The sequence below is a fragment of the Pseudopodoces humilis genome, chromosome 17 (genome assembly GCF_049639895.1).
Source record: "Pseudopodoces humilis isolate 2021_Gansu_Grassland_sample_001 chromosome 17, ASM4963989v1, whole genome shotgun sequence".
Taxonomy (NCBI): Eukaryota; Metazoa; Chordata; class Aves; order Passeriformes; family Paridae; genus Pseudopodoces; species Pseudopodoces humilis.
This window is the reverse complement of record NC_142216.1, coordinates 10,824,665-10,839,330: the sequence shown is the minus strand read 5'-3', so window position 1 is coordinate 10,839,330 and position 14,666 is coordinate 10,824,665. Positions and strand designations below refer to the sequence as shown.

The following is a 14,666-nucleotide window of genomic DNA, read 5'->3' as shown; positions in this document are numbered from 1 at the left end:
ACAGACAAACTTTGGAAAACAGCCCTTTGTGCTCAATCTCTTAATCTGAATTAAAATGGTTAATAGAGATGATAGGTGAAGTCTGGACCTTATAAGAAGTTGGTAGACAGCAGATCATTTTGTGGCCAACAATTCAGGCTTTCACTACAGTTGTACTCCAGTCATAATCCTGCATTTTATGAGTGCAAAACAGATTCACAAAACATAAGCTATGGCCACTTCAGATTTTGAGACAAGAAATTAGTGTCCATATTGGCTGAACAGCTTGTAAAAATATTGCAAAAATTCACACCCATCTTTGAGAAGCCAGTACAACTCCTCTGGAGAGGGGACACCAGTTTATACTCCATTTGTGTGTCACCTCATGGCCTGAAGCTGCTTCGGTATGACTCAGTTGTTCAGCAGCACAATGCTTGCTCTATGGCAACACTTTTTTTGATTGCTTTTAGATGATCATACTCTGATTCTGTAGCCAGTCTCACCTCTGGAATATTCTGCAAAAGTTGATGATTAGGAGACAGTTTTTGGCACTGTTTCTGGTAGAGTTTTCTGTTTTCACACACACTATTTTCCCACCAATATTAAATCTATTCTCTAAATAGTGTGTGTGTTTATGCTGCTGTGGGATGGTTTAGTGGGAATTATTTCTTCACGTGTGATTGTTCTCCTTTGACCAGCACACTTAAAAGCTTCTCAAGAGTCTGTAAGTCTATGAATATGAGTGTGAACATGAAAAGCTGAGGAGCAGGAGGGGCAACCTCTTTCCTGCAACATTTATTATCATGTCATCCCTTCTAGAAATCTGTCAATCTGTTTGGAACTTAGGTAGAAGAACAAAAGCAGTAACACACTTTTATCTTTCCAGTTTAAACTACTGTAAGAGCACTCAAATGCTGATTTCTGTGGAGGAATGGAAGTATATCTTATACTATCTATATTATTTCTACATGCTCTTCTAAGACCCTGGCATTTTCATCTGTGGACCTCTTGTGTTTCTTTGGCTGTGGCATGACAACAGAATGTTTCATAAGTTTAATGTTAAAAGCTTTATGAGGAGCTTTTTCAGTTAGGATCAAAAGATCCTTTCAAGAAGGCTTTTTAAACTTATAGTTATGCTTTTCTTGCAGAATTTTAGGACAATAATTTAAAAACAGTGTTTAAAAACTTAGTTAAGCAGTATTTTCAATAAAACTTAAACAGATCTACTATTAAATTATGTTTTGAGAAACTGATAATTCCATGTGCACAAGGTTTGTCTGGGCCTCTCAAGCTCTCAGGTAGCTATGGAAAACCAGATGACTCTTCTCACATCGTTGAATGATTTGTCCAATTTTTCTGGAAAATTGTAACCTTTTAATGAGTGAGTGTTACCCTCTCATAAGCCCTTGCCAGTCATCTGAAAGTAGGTTTCAGTCATTTTTAAGCACTTTGGTTTTTTCAGTAGATAGAGTTTTTCCACTTGCCTTAAGGGACAGGGTTTCCACCTGACGCCAGGACAGCTAATTCCGGCCATTAGCACCTGCCATGTTTTCACTGCTGGGCTGTCAGTGCAATCCATGCCTTTTCCATCTCTGTGTTCTATGCTGAATTTCCACAAACAATGAGGGTGAGGGAAGAAGGGCAAAGAATACAAACTGGTTAAGTAGCATTAGGGTCTGTGTATGTTTAAAAAGTTACTGTATTTTTCACTCAGCCTCAAACTGCAGTTCATCTTAGAAAATCCCACTGAACAAAGGATGGCATATTACTGAGTGGGATGTAAAAACTACATAGCTTTTCTGATCTCCATCTCTCTGATTATGTGATGCAAAAGAAAGAATAGAACCACATAAAGATCTGTGTTACAGAAGGAATGCTCCTATTTCCTGTGATGAGTTTTTGATATCATGTAAGAAAATGACATCTCTTATCCACAAAGGTATTTTCCCCTTACTTGATGTCAGAAGGAAGGAAACCCCCAACCAGTCCCCTGCGAGGCATCCCACAGTGCCTATGATAACGCACACTATGGTCTTGTGCCTTTTCCTATATGAGAAAACTTTCCCTTTCATCTAATATTCAAGGTATATATAGGCAGAGTATGGTGTATAAATCAAACACAGCTTTCCTTGAACCCAAAATGTCGTTGCTCTATATCTTTTTGGTGACTTGCTGCTTACCTGGCTCAATGGGAGGTGCTGTAGAAGAATTTCAAGAAAACCTCAAGGCTCTAGTGGCTCTAGCAAACAAAGAGGTGGGTCATTATCACTTTTTCTTAATTTCCTACAGTTCTTTTGATGGAAATAGAAAATGAAGTCTGGGTTAGTTTCAGCTCTACATTGTATGTCCTGTGTTTTGTTTGTTAAAGTTGAGATGCTCGAGGCACTGCATGTCAAGCTTTCCTCAGAAGCTGGTGCTGTAATTGTTTCCCCAAAGGAAGTTCAGAAATAGAAAACCTGATGAAAATGATATGTAGTTCAAGATGTTTAACAATGTGGCAGTCACTTAGAGGAGAAATATCTTCTAACAGTATATTCTTGTTAAATTTTTTAGATCTTTCTTCCAGTACCCAAGGGGAAATTTCAGGTAAGACTTTCAAACTTCTTTATTTTGCTGTTGTTGATTATTTGAAAAATGATGATGCTTTGTAGCAGATCTTGAGCGGAAGAGAGTTAAGCTACAAAAAAGACCAAATCCCACTAAAAGGGAATACATATGCTATTTTTTTCATGAGCAGTTCTGTAAAATTCAGTGAAGCTGTGGAAATAAATAACCAGTTCTGTGACCATGGTCTCCAAGGCTTGGTTGTACTCCTGCTGAAGGCAATCTCAGGAGCTCTTGCAGAGAGATTACTTCTGAGGCTGTTCTCAGCATTACTGCCTGATGTGCAGAGCCTGAACATCACCTGCTGTCATTTAGAACCAAAGGTGGGTGAATAGGGTTAGTACTTGAAGCACTAAAATGTTCTTACCTCTTGGGAAACAAACAAGTTGAGTGTTATAGAGCACCATAAAGTTTGTGTCTGAAGGAAGAAATTTGTTGGCACAAGAAGTTATTGCCCACAGCCCTGTTGATCAGTGGTTTCAGTTTGTGGTCTGCAGATTTCTCGAGTTCTGTGAACTGAAAAAAGGTTCATGAAAAATAATTGCAAACAGCTAGCCTGTTGTTTAGAGGAAAAAATGTTTAGAGCTCTCAGCTTTAAAGATGGCTAAGATATAGATAGAGGGGTAAAGTGCTTCTGTCCTGTGTGGACAGATTTTTTATCAAATCCCAGAAAACACAGGAAAGTACCTCTTTCTGTATTTATACAGAATTTCTGATTCTGCTATGCATGCAAATAGTTATTGAATTCACTGAAAGATAAAAGTTAACTCATTTGGCAGAATATCATTTTGCTGTTATTTGATTTTTTTTTAGTGCAGTCATGTTCCCTGTCAACTTGAACGAACCATAGAAGGACTGAAAGTTTCCTTTAAGAATAATTCAGCAGGAACCCATATTTCTCTGATGGAGAAAAATATGGATCACATTACATCAACTTTAAAGAAAACACATACAGTAAGTTTCTCATGAATTATTTATAGTCATAGAATCATGGAATGGTTTGGGTTGGAAGAGGCCTTAAAGCTCATCTAGTTCCAACTCTCCTGGCTGGATTAGGGACACCCAAGGTAAAAATACGAAATTATGTGAGTGTACCACTCACTTGTTTTCAAACCATGAGATTAATCATCTCAGCATCCTGGCCAACTAAAGTCAACAGCAAAGTTTTGATGCCATCTCTGCACACCCTTAGTTCCACAGTGTTGAATATTATGGCTGTTGCTCAGCAGTGGTTTTACAGGAACTACCTGAATTCATAGAGTCTGGATGGAAGTTATAGTTTCCTAAAAGATGCATCACCTGTAGACAAATCCCGGGACTTGTCATTAGCCAGGACACTAGTCAGAAAAGGCCGTAAGTCACATCTCAGTAAGCAAAGTCAGCCAGGAAGAAGTATTCCCAATACTCAAATGTCTTTTCCCTGTTCATTCATGCAGATCTGTCTTTCCTTCTGATTAAACATCCCCTTGAACAACCACCAACACTCTCTCAGCAATATGCTCTCCTTATTTCCTCCATAATTTTGATTATTAACTTTTGCTAATTTTTGCTATTATCATTATTGTAGAAACCAGAGAACACCATATCCTGTCTGATAAGATACCTGCCTCGACAGAGAGCCCTGAACCACTTCACAAGATACTTCCAGAACATGCATGAGAACTGCTGGGAGTCCTGATGACAGGTGTTGGATCTCCAAATACTTGGAGACAACTCTTACCCAACACTAGAGCTGATTCTGATGGAAGACAGAGCACCACAAAGAGACACCACAAAGAATTAACATGAATGTTTAATATATGAATTATTAACCTATTTATTTAATTTATAGAGCTTTTATATTTTTACCCTAATGTTCAATGTAACCATGAATAAAATAACTTAAAATATTACATTATTATTAATAATAATAATAATAATAATAATAATAATAATAATAATAATATTTCAATATAATATTATATTGTGGAAGTTGTGCACTGTAATAACTAGAGTATGAGTCAAGGCTATATGAGTGAAATAAAAAAATATACAGATTAAGAGTCAGATCCATTAATGTGCTCTTCTGCAGGTACTTACAAAATTGTCAAATATTTACCATCTGAAGGCAGGAATCAAAAGGAGAGAAGGCTGTCTTTTAAATATATGCATAATTAAGTTTGAGAACAATAAGTTTCCCTGTAATTCTACAACATAATTGCAGTGCAGTATACATGCATGATACATGTTCTTTATTTAATTAATATATTTAGTGTGTGAGCAGATCTTATTTATTTTAATATTACTCCAAATATATTTTCAACCGTGGTATCTTCAAATTTTGTAGTAGGGTCAGGAATTACTCAGTGACAAGCCAAAGCAAAACCCTGAGCAAGTCTCTGGGTTATTGCCATAGAAATATTGTGATAATTATCAAACAGATACAGTGGTGGTAGCAAAGTTTGTCTAATTTAGACTGGATTGGTTTGTTTGGTTTTTCTTCTCAAGACTACCTAGAGCTGTATTTTTTATGAAGTGAAGAATGTGATTATAAGTCACTTTTCCTATATAAAAATACAACATTTTTCTAGAACCTGAAGTGTCAGAGGAAAACGACACTTTTGCTAGTGTATGGAAGCATTCCCTGAATTCCAAATGAAATGCAGTTGATTCACTTAGCTGACTTTTGGGGCATGAAGCAGTTCGAACACCTACCCATCTAGACGTTGTGTAACATTTAAATGAAAAATACTTGGCATAGATGTATTTTTGTGAAGTTGTAGCCTATCTCTACTGAAATAAACAATAGGACTAAGTAATCGAGCATAGTTATGTCCAAGTAACCGCCCAGTTTGTAATGATTGTAGCAGATAGACAAGATTTTACACGAAATGGAAGGTGAACATCAAAGAGATTCCCATCTTGGTGTCTGAGAAAAGCTAGGATGAATACAGACATTGGTATTAGCAGTGTAACAGTGGCTAATTCAGTCAGTGTTGAAACTCATAATTCTCCAGAGCAAATAAAGAGAGCAGTAAAGAGGAAACCTGGAGAACGCTGTCCCACAAGACCCTGCCTACACCATTAGTCATTGCTGGAGATTTATGAAGAGCAGACAAGAGCAAAATGATGAACTTTGAATGAGCAAACATGAGAAGGCACCTCTCTAAACAAGGCCCTTCTGACACAGCTCCCAAGGAATCAAAAATGCATCCAGAGAAACACAGGAATCTGGGAACCCTGTGTCACACAGAGGATGTAATTTAAGTACTTCAAAATCAGCTCTTACAAGTAACTGTAAATGATGTATAGCTGCTAAAACTGAGGCAAGGCTGGAAAACATCATTTTTTCCTACTGTTTTATGTTTTCCAGCTTTCTGCATAAAGCTGAAAAGTAGAAGCATTTTACCACAAAGTTTGCAAAAGCTCTATAATCTTAATCAAAACAAAACCCTTTCAACCAGCCATAGCTGTGTGATTGTAATATTAACACAGGTCATGCTAAAGCACAGAGAAGTACTACTAAGTGCTTAAATGATCAGACTGGAGTTTAATTAATGAATTAAGCAGAAGACATCTCTGATTACAATTATGCAACTTTGCATAAGCTCAGTTCATACTTTAAGTGTATTCTTTCACTGTTCCCTCTTATTACCTTGCAGTAGGTCCATCCACACAGCAAAATCTCTTTTCTTTCCATTTTGTTCTTCTGGAAGTGTTTACTTCCTGCATTAGCACGGGTTAACAGAGTTTGAAGCACATGTAGTTCTTGTTTCATACTCGGTGCTCTTCAGGAATATCAGTGTCAGGATTATAAAACCATTTAGAATCCTTGAGAGCACTCTAAAGTAGCCTGAGTGGCAGAAATGGATTTTTAGCTTGCTGCCAACATGGTGTATTATCCATTTCCTATGCTGTTAACCTACTGAAAAGTCATTTCAAAGGAGAAAAGAAAGGTGGTCTTTCAAACCAGAGCCATCTAGTCACATGAAAAAGGTTTTTAAGAGCCCTGGCAGGGAAAGGCTGCACACACAAGAGCAGAGAAAGTTGCAAGATTGGCTATACAAACTTTAAAATTCACATGCAATATACACAGTGCTGTTTACCCTGTGAGTGAAGAGGAAAAGCCTTTTAATACCTTCATTTTCAGGATGTATGAGCAAAAAACACACCCAAACTAGGCAGTCTGCTCTTGGGAAGATCTTGTTGACTGCAGAGGGCACCTGGCACAGAGGCATGATCCTGCTGCAGGGTGTGATGCTGGGGGAACTGAAACCCAGTGCGTCGCTGTCACCATAAAAATCAGAAAACAAAGAAACAAAACATATAAGGACAAATATGCTGAGTGGTTTAGGCTGAAAAAATCATAATTACAGGTTTCTGAACAACTACAAGTTTCATTTTCTGGTGAGAGAAGACAAAGGATTTTAGAAAACAGAAGAGATGCTAAAGCTGCTGGAAGGAAGTCCTGAGATCTGAAGCAATAAGCATCCCACCATTGTTCTTCTGCTTTGGCACATCAGGGAGATATATGACAATTGATTAGGGTTTTTCTTTAAATATTTCACTATTCTGGCTGCCATTCCACTGGCATTTCCCATGGTGCTTAAAAGCTTTCTAATACAGTCTGGGACAGCCAGCAGTTGTGCCTTTGCTCCAGCCCCGGGCAGAGAGTGAGCAGCAGATGACATCCACATTTTGTCTGAGTCTTGACGAACAGTTCCCTCCCTTGTCTTTTCTCTTCTGTCTTTATTTTTTGCTATAGGAACCTATATTTTGCTTTAGCTCAATCAACTGGTCTTAGAATAGGATCTGACAGGTCCCCACTGACAGCAGTGTCCAGTGCTAAAAGGGAGCTGTGAAAAAACTGGCCAGATATTGCACCTAGTGTTTCCAGAAAGCAGTCACTCCCACAGACTGTCACAGAACTGTAAATAAAATCCCTCCCAACAGCATATTTCCCAGGAAAAGGTTTTATTTAATGTAATTTAGATCAAAACCAGTCTTCACTAAATTTCACAATTTCCCTGGCTTCTAACTGGCCTTTGAAGAATCAGTTTTAGGAGATGCTCCAGGAGCAGCACTATGGAGCAACACTACTTAGAGATGCAGAACTAAGTCCAGGCATTTATCTTTGCTGTCCATTGTAGGAAGCAAAAATTGCTACACTGCTAGAGCATAATTTAAGTACTGTGCATGTGTACCTTGCTGTATCAGCCACCCTCACAAAGGGCATGTACTGCTGGAAGGCAGCAAAAAGCTAAAGAATCATTCATTAAATATGGTGTATATAACTCCCTCCTAGTGACGTGCTTTTTGCACTCACCTGGGTTCTCTCCATTACTGTCTGTTACAAGTGAGAGTATCACTAAAGGTTAACACAGTTTCTACAACCTCAGGAGACTGGATGAGTTTGAGGATCAGATAATTTGTCAGGACAAGGGAAAACTCCATTTCAAATGGTTTGCTTTAAGCTAAGTTCCCAGCACAAAATATTGAAACATAACCATGTGAGAAATCATTCCAGAACATCTCTGCAGGAGTTGTTCCCTTGTTTCCAGAAATTTCCATTTTCTTGAGCCTGGCAGGCTAAGGAGGCACAAGATGACTGCACCATAGCTGTGCTGCGTTTTGTACTCACACCAGTAAAGAAACCTTATCTAAACATTGTAACTTCACATGCATCTACATGAAAGAGCAAAACCAGCTCCTACAAAGAATTGCAGCTCAGTTCTTACAAGGCATTCACTTAGTCCATAAATCTTAGGAAGGCACATACCTGCAGGAATCATCACCAGTTCTTGTCTCAAAGAAGCCCTTGCCTGGGATGATCCCAGCTGGCACCAGCAGCACCTTGCACAGCCTTTAAGATAACTTTGTTTGCACACTCAGTATCATCTGATTATTTTCTTAAATAATATTCCTAAACCAGCTCCAGTGTGAACACTCCTCATACCCTGACTCCCACCAAAATGCCTTTTTCATTAGTATTAAAAGTCATGAATTAACTGACTAATTAGATTATTTATTCACTTCACTTTCACCCTCCTGATCATTCCAAATTGAAATAGACACACTTTGGACAAATCCAGCAGTGTGGATTTCCAATTGCTGTCTGTTACTCTAGTCTCCAGAGTTTCTTCTGAAATATTTTCTGTGCTTATTCTTATTCCTACTCTTACCGATTCTATTAGTGTTTGTGGTGCCTTCACTCTACTCATACTCCCAGATCAGAAAAATTCCAGAACTGTAGAGATTACAGTATTGAGGACCTGTTGCTTACATTACCCTATTTTTTTCTTACATCCTTCTTCAACTTTGTAACCCTGAATTCATGTTAAAAACAAAACCCCAAACCATCTGTACAATAATGGACAATAATGGGAGATGGGACTATGATTTGTGTAAGGGTGCTGAGACAGCTTAGAGAGAACAAAAGGCACTTGAGTAGTCTGTTACTCAAGGGAAAAAGTGAAGGAAAAGAGAAAAAGGGAAAATCCCTGCATTGAAAAGTACAGTGATTTTGGAATATGTCACAAGAAGAGAGAGTGGTAAAACAGCAAGCAGTGAAGGACCAATCTTGTTCCTTTGGAGCTGGGAATAGCTGAAAGACCAGCTCATGCTACTGTAATATTTAACAAAAATACCCATGAATTCTTCAGAACTGGGAATTATCTCCTGCAGACTAAGTTTATCAGGGGGAAAAGAGCAGTCGTACAGGTCATACAAAGTTCTGAAACAGTGCTGGGATTCTGCAGAAGTGCCTGCAAACACCAAATGCAGGAGAGGAAAGAAGAGAAAAATCCCAAGACAAAATCTGTTGGCAGTTGTGCCGGCCAGGAATGGAATTGGAGACAGATGTGCACTAAGCAGCCCTGGTGTGGGGAAGTGGGGGACACAGCAGTGTCCAGCACCCCCATGGGCAATCCTTTGCAGTGGGGACAGAAAACATCATGCTGCAGTGGATGAGCCAACTGTCAGCCAAGGAAAAGGTGAAAAAAGTGGGGTTTTCCAACAAACTTTGAGTTAAAACTGAGTTGCCCACAGAGGTCTCTAATGGCGGGGTGGAACATCAGCCTGGCTGGCAGGTGAAGCTCAGGTACCAGCCAAAGGGGAGAGGAGGCTTTGCCTACAAACCAGTATGAGTTTGAAGAAGACCAAAGGAATCAAGCTGTGGAACACCAAAAACACAGTGAGCCAAGAGTGGGTATTACTCATTTCAGTTTTATGGCTTACGAATTCAGCCCCAGAGCAACTGGTAGTGCCAGGCAGATTCTTTGCCTTTGCATCTGCCAGAGATGCACTTATGCAAAGTCCACAGATTCAGGGAGTTGTTTGAATTGGAAGGAGCCTGAAAGACCATCTAGTTCCAAACCCTGTGCCATGAACAGGGACACCTTCCACTAGACCAGGTTGCTCAGACCCCCACCCAAGCTTTGTCTTGCACTTTCAGGGATGAGGCTTTTCCAGATAATCTGTGCCAGTGTTTTACCTCCTTGTTGTAAAAAGTTTCTTCTTTATTACTTGCTACATTCCTACAAGGATAGGATTCTCAGAGCTGTGTGGTGAGAAAGTTCTACAGATGAGCATGAAGTGTGGAAAAAACACTAATCTTGTTAGAGGTGACAAAAGGATACAGCAAAGCAGTCAGCAGCCAGCTTGCAGGTTAGCTTGAGCTAAGCCACATAACCACTACTGACTTTTGACTTCCCCTATTCAAGGTATTTAAATATTGAGATGCTTACTCTGAAATGCTGTGGCATCAGACCCCATAAGCTTCTGCCTGGCAAACGCAGGACTGCACTTTCATCCACCATGGCTGCTGCCTTCAATTCTGTAAACTAACATCATAATTTTTAAAAAGAAGTAAAATTGGAGCTTTTCCAGCTTTCAAGAAAGTGGGAAGCACAAGTCATTGGTTGATTTGGCCAAGTAACACACCACAATACCTTCAATTAATGAAGACCTTAGAGTGGACCCTTGCAAACCTGGTGGGCTTTCCCCTTCTCAGTTCCTGTCCAGAGAACAGGGCAGTAAGAGGACCACTGTCCTGATACAAAATCAACTCTGGGGCACCAACTGTGCCCATGAGGTCTGTGCTGATGTGCTCAAGACACCCTGCATCCCTCCTTCCCACCCAAAAAGGGCCACTTTGCTGTGCACATCACCAGGGCCACCTTGATGCTCCAGGGCAGTGGCTTCTCCTGCTGTAAATTAATTAACTCTTACAGAATACCTGCATTTTGTCAAATTTTTCCACCAATATTGCAGAAGTGCTGTAATTTTCCTTTCTAGGCAATGGGCTACATATTTTCCATGGGGTTGTGTTGGGGTTTTTTTCTTATACCAGTCTTTTTCCTATTGTCTAGCAGATGGTCACACTCTGTGAACAAAGAAGCTCTGATTTCTAGAGGAATGCTGTGAAGATGTCATCTGCTTGGTCATGCTTTGGGTCATTCTATGCATTACTAATTTTCAAGTTGAAAAGTCACTCCTCATATATTTGCTACCTACTTTCCATGGAAAAGCTGATTGGGTAAGCAGGCTGTCCTGAGGTTAAACACCAAATTTACTGGAACCTATCTCTTCCAGAAAGTGTCAATGAATGGATTTTTTTTTTTTTTAACCAAGTTTTAAAATTCAACCTAAACAGTTATTTCCTTGTAGAGACCATAAAATGGTACAGGACTGGTCCACAACCACTTACAGGTTCTCTGAGCACATCAGCAGGATGAAGACCCATATCTATCTTCTCTTGCTGGCTGCAGGCATCTCTGCTGCTCCCCAGATGAGCAGCATGGCTGAATTACTGACACTACTACAGCAAATGTGGGAGGTGATGACAAAAGACATTCAGGTAAATTAAATTTCCATTTTTCTAAATGTAATATACTGAATCCTCTTGTTTTTTAATATTTAACTTTTCTTGAAAGTAAAACAATCTATGTTTTTATCTACTATATTTTTATCAGTGTTAATGAAGAAGATATTTGAAAGGCTGAATTAATGTGTTATTTTTCAGAATCTGAGGATTGAAACTCCCAACAATATAGATGTAAGTAAAAGTTTTTTTAAATGAAAGTAAATTTTTTGGTTAATTTCTTCACTAGAAATTAAGGTAGCTCTTAAATTTTCTCCTAAAATACTCTATTTGTATTTAAGAGCAAGCAATTACTTTAAGTGTAGCTATTATAAGATATAAAATTAATTATATGATCTAAAATGTCATTTGATATAAAACATTATTAAAACAAAATAAAGTCAAAAAAAAGATGCTGTAATATAAAAGGACAGCAACTATACTTGTTCTATGTTTTTGTAAATCTCCTGCAGAACACACACACATGGAATGGTTTTCTGAATTAGTTTTTTGAATGAGATACAGCTAAAAAGGAAAGAACAGATTCATTCACACTTCCTGCTTGTATGTCTGAAAAATCCTTCTGTTTAGTCTACTTCATTTAGTCTACTTCTAGAAATGGCTTTTTGTATCCTTACCATCATTTAGGGAATTAAATAGTTGTATTACTCATCTTCTCTGAAGGATGAAGTTAATGCCCCTGAACAGTACCTTGTGACTGGGTGTCCATAAACAGGGTCTAACTCAAAGATGAAACTCCTCTTTATGCGATTCCCATCTTCTTTTGCATCTCCAATAAATTTCTCCTATTCCCTCTAAGGATTTCTTTTCCAGATAACTTTAAATTACTCCCTCATCATGCAGACATTAATAAGGTTTTTCTCTTTGCTGTGCATCTACTAGAACCTTGGTTTCCACAGACCACAGTCCAACACAGAGCTCTTCTGCTAATTGTGTACACAGGTAGCTATTTGTTATCTGACTCACTGATTTATTGAAGGAGCAGAATAATTCCCATTTTTGCCCTAAACTAGCTACAGAAGGGTTGAGGTTTCCATCCCATTCCAACCCAATCCAGCCCATTCCTTGCAAATGAGGTATAAAGTTCCCAGCTCTGTCACTTCTCTCTGGATCGTGTCTGGAGGAGGTCTCTTCCTAGGCTGGGGCTTTAGCTCTGAATTTCTGATCCAGAATCAGCAGCGCCCAGTGGTGGCAGCTCACTCATACCTTTTCCTGATGAGGTCCCTGGTGGTGCCACCACAACCCATTGTGCCAGTGCCCAGCTCTCCTTTGAGGGGAAGAGCTGCTTCCCTCTCACCTGTTCTTTGGGTCCAGATGTGACAGAGACTTCCTCGGTGACTCTGCGTTTGCTGTTAGTGACAGAAGCATGCGGATTCCCAAGCAAGGCTGAGGGAAAAAATTATCTTATTCATCGTGCAGCATCTGGGAATGACTAATAGGAGATATATGTTGGTCAAGAACATCATGGGTGCAATGCTGACCTTCAGCAGTCTCCTACATTTCCTCCAATCTTCAGTAATAAGGTTTTTCTTCAGTTTTCATCACTTTCTTCCTGCATAACATCTAAATCTGTTCTTGCTGCTGATGGTCGTATCCTCTCCTTCTTTGTGAGTTTAACTGATCTCTTTCAAAATGATCCCACGTCATGTGACCATCATCCATCACTCTTTGCTTGGCTTCCATCCCACATCCCTTCTCCTCCTTCTGGTAGCCTTGTCCAGACCACAAGGTCTCAGAGACCAAAGCCAGTGACTGCTCTGTGGCAGAGGACCAGAGTGGCTACCCTTGTGATGGGACAAGGGCCAGGAGGTGAGAGGGTGACCGCTGTCCCATCTCTCCTGGCACGCAGGTGTCAGATGTCACGTGGCTTAATGTTTGGAGTAGCCTCAAGTTCATTTGTTTTCTTTCTCTTGTGTTGGAGAGACAGCAGTAGATGTGAGAAATCAAAGCAGTCTTCACATGGCTTCAGAAGAGGCAGGGCTGAGTCTTTAGACAATGACATATTTCATCTGGACATTGCAAGACACACAAGCAGATACTGTCCTTTGCCAGGTTTCTGTCTGCAGAGTAAATAAATGTCCACAGCAGATAAGCAAACTCGCCTAAGTTGTTTGCAAACTCAAGCCCAAAAGTCAATAAGAATGTATTTGTGCTCAGGCAGCTGGGCAAAACTCACAATGTTTTTTAATAAATTAATGTAGCTTATTCATTGTGGTTTTGAATACTTGTATCTCATTTTTCTATTTCTTCCATCTTAGGATGTGAATTGTATCAGCTCAATCTTCAAAGGAATGGAACAGCTGAAAAATAATCCAGCTATGAAAAAATTCAGTGCTTTTTTCCAGAATTTTGAAAGACTGAAGCAATGGCTCATGCCAAACCTGGCAGAAGAGGTAGGAATTTATTTGTTGTCTGCCAGAGATCATTCAGCAGACATGTAACAAAATAAGATCTATAATTCACAAATGTGTCTTTACATCTACAAGAGAGTAATTTATGTACTAGCTTCTTTTTAGTACATAGAAGACTAAATCCTAGCACTATTTCATGTTTATAACCTTCCCTTGTTCTGATATGCAGACTGATCCACCTCTAAAATAAGGATTTATACGTATGATAAGCAAATAAAAGAAAAATTTTATCACTTATAAAATGATTTTGAGATTAAAAAGCTCTAAATAATGATTAAATATTAAGCAATTTCATTTTCTTGATTCATTTTTCAGGGGCTATGTGATACAGAAAGAAGGAGCACAACAATATTTATAAAAAGGCTGATGACATTCATCCGGAAAATATTAAAAGACACAAGAGTGAAGAGTTAGAAATTTCTAAAATTGCTGTAAATTTATATGGGCAGTAAAATCTTTCCTTGTTTAAGGGGTGTTCCTCCTTTGTGTTAAAATTTGTCAGGGCACACCTTCGGTTTTAGTGGTACTGCACTGCTTCATGTTTGGCATCTCAAAGTATCTGGTGGCAAAATGGCATTTCTATTTTGAGATGAAAATTTAAATGCTTGATAAACCAAATTGTGCAGGGGATTACAGAAAGACCTGACTAGGCATAAAATCTCTGTTTCTGATGAAGAGTTAATTTCTGAGTCACAGGGAGACTGAAGAGGGGTGGGTATGAGCAGAAGCAGCTGGCTCACAGCACACCCCCAATCCAACCATCACCTGGCCCAAGGAGCCTTGCTGTGCCATCAGTACCGAGTGTCAGATGA

The 14,666-nt window shown here is 39.2% G+C and overlaps 1 protein-coding gene across 1 annotated transcript; it reads left to right on the top strand.

The window, feature by feature from the left end:
• The first annotated feature begins 11,293 nt into the window (after window positions 1-11,293).
• On the top strand, window positions 11,294-14,268 carry LOC148182957 (interleukin-5-like). The gene is made up of 4 exons (XM_088063742.1): window positions 11,294-11,419; window positions 11,585-11,617; window positions 13,702-13,836; window positions 14,170-14,268. The coding sequence occupies exons 1-4, from the start codon at window positions 11,294-11,296 to the stop codon at window positions 14,266-14,268; spliced, it is 393 nt and encodes a 130-aa protein (XP_087919868.1).
• Window positions 14,269-14,666: the final 398 nt, after the last annotated feature.

Bases quoted from the DNA above. Each gene is read 5' to 3' on its own strand.
- LOC148182957 (XM_088063742.1), top strand. From the start codon at position 11,294: ATGAAGACCCATATCTATCTTCTCTTGCTGGCTGCAGGCATCTCTGCT. The intron at 11,618-13,701 runs GTAAGTAAAAGT...CTTCCATCTTAG, and splicing joins AAACTCCCAACAATATAGAT to GATGTGAATTGTATCAGCTC. The intron at 13,837-14,169 runs GTAGGAATTTAT...TTCATTTTTCAG, and splicing joins TGCCAAACCTGGCAGAAGAG to GGGCTATGTGATACAGAAAG.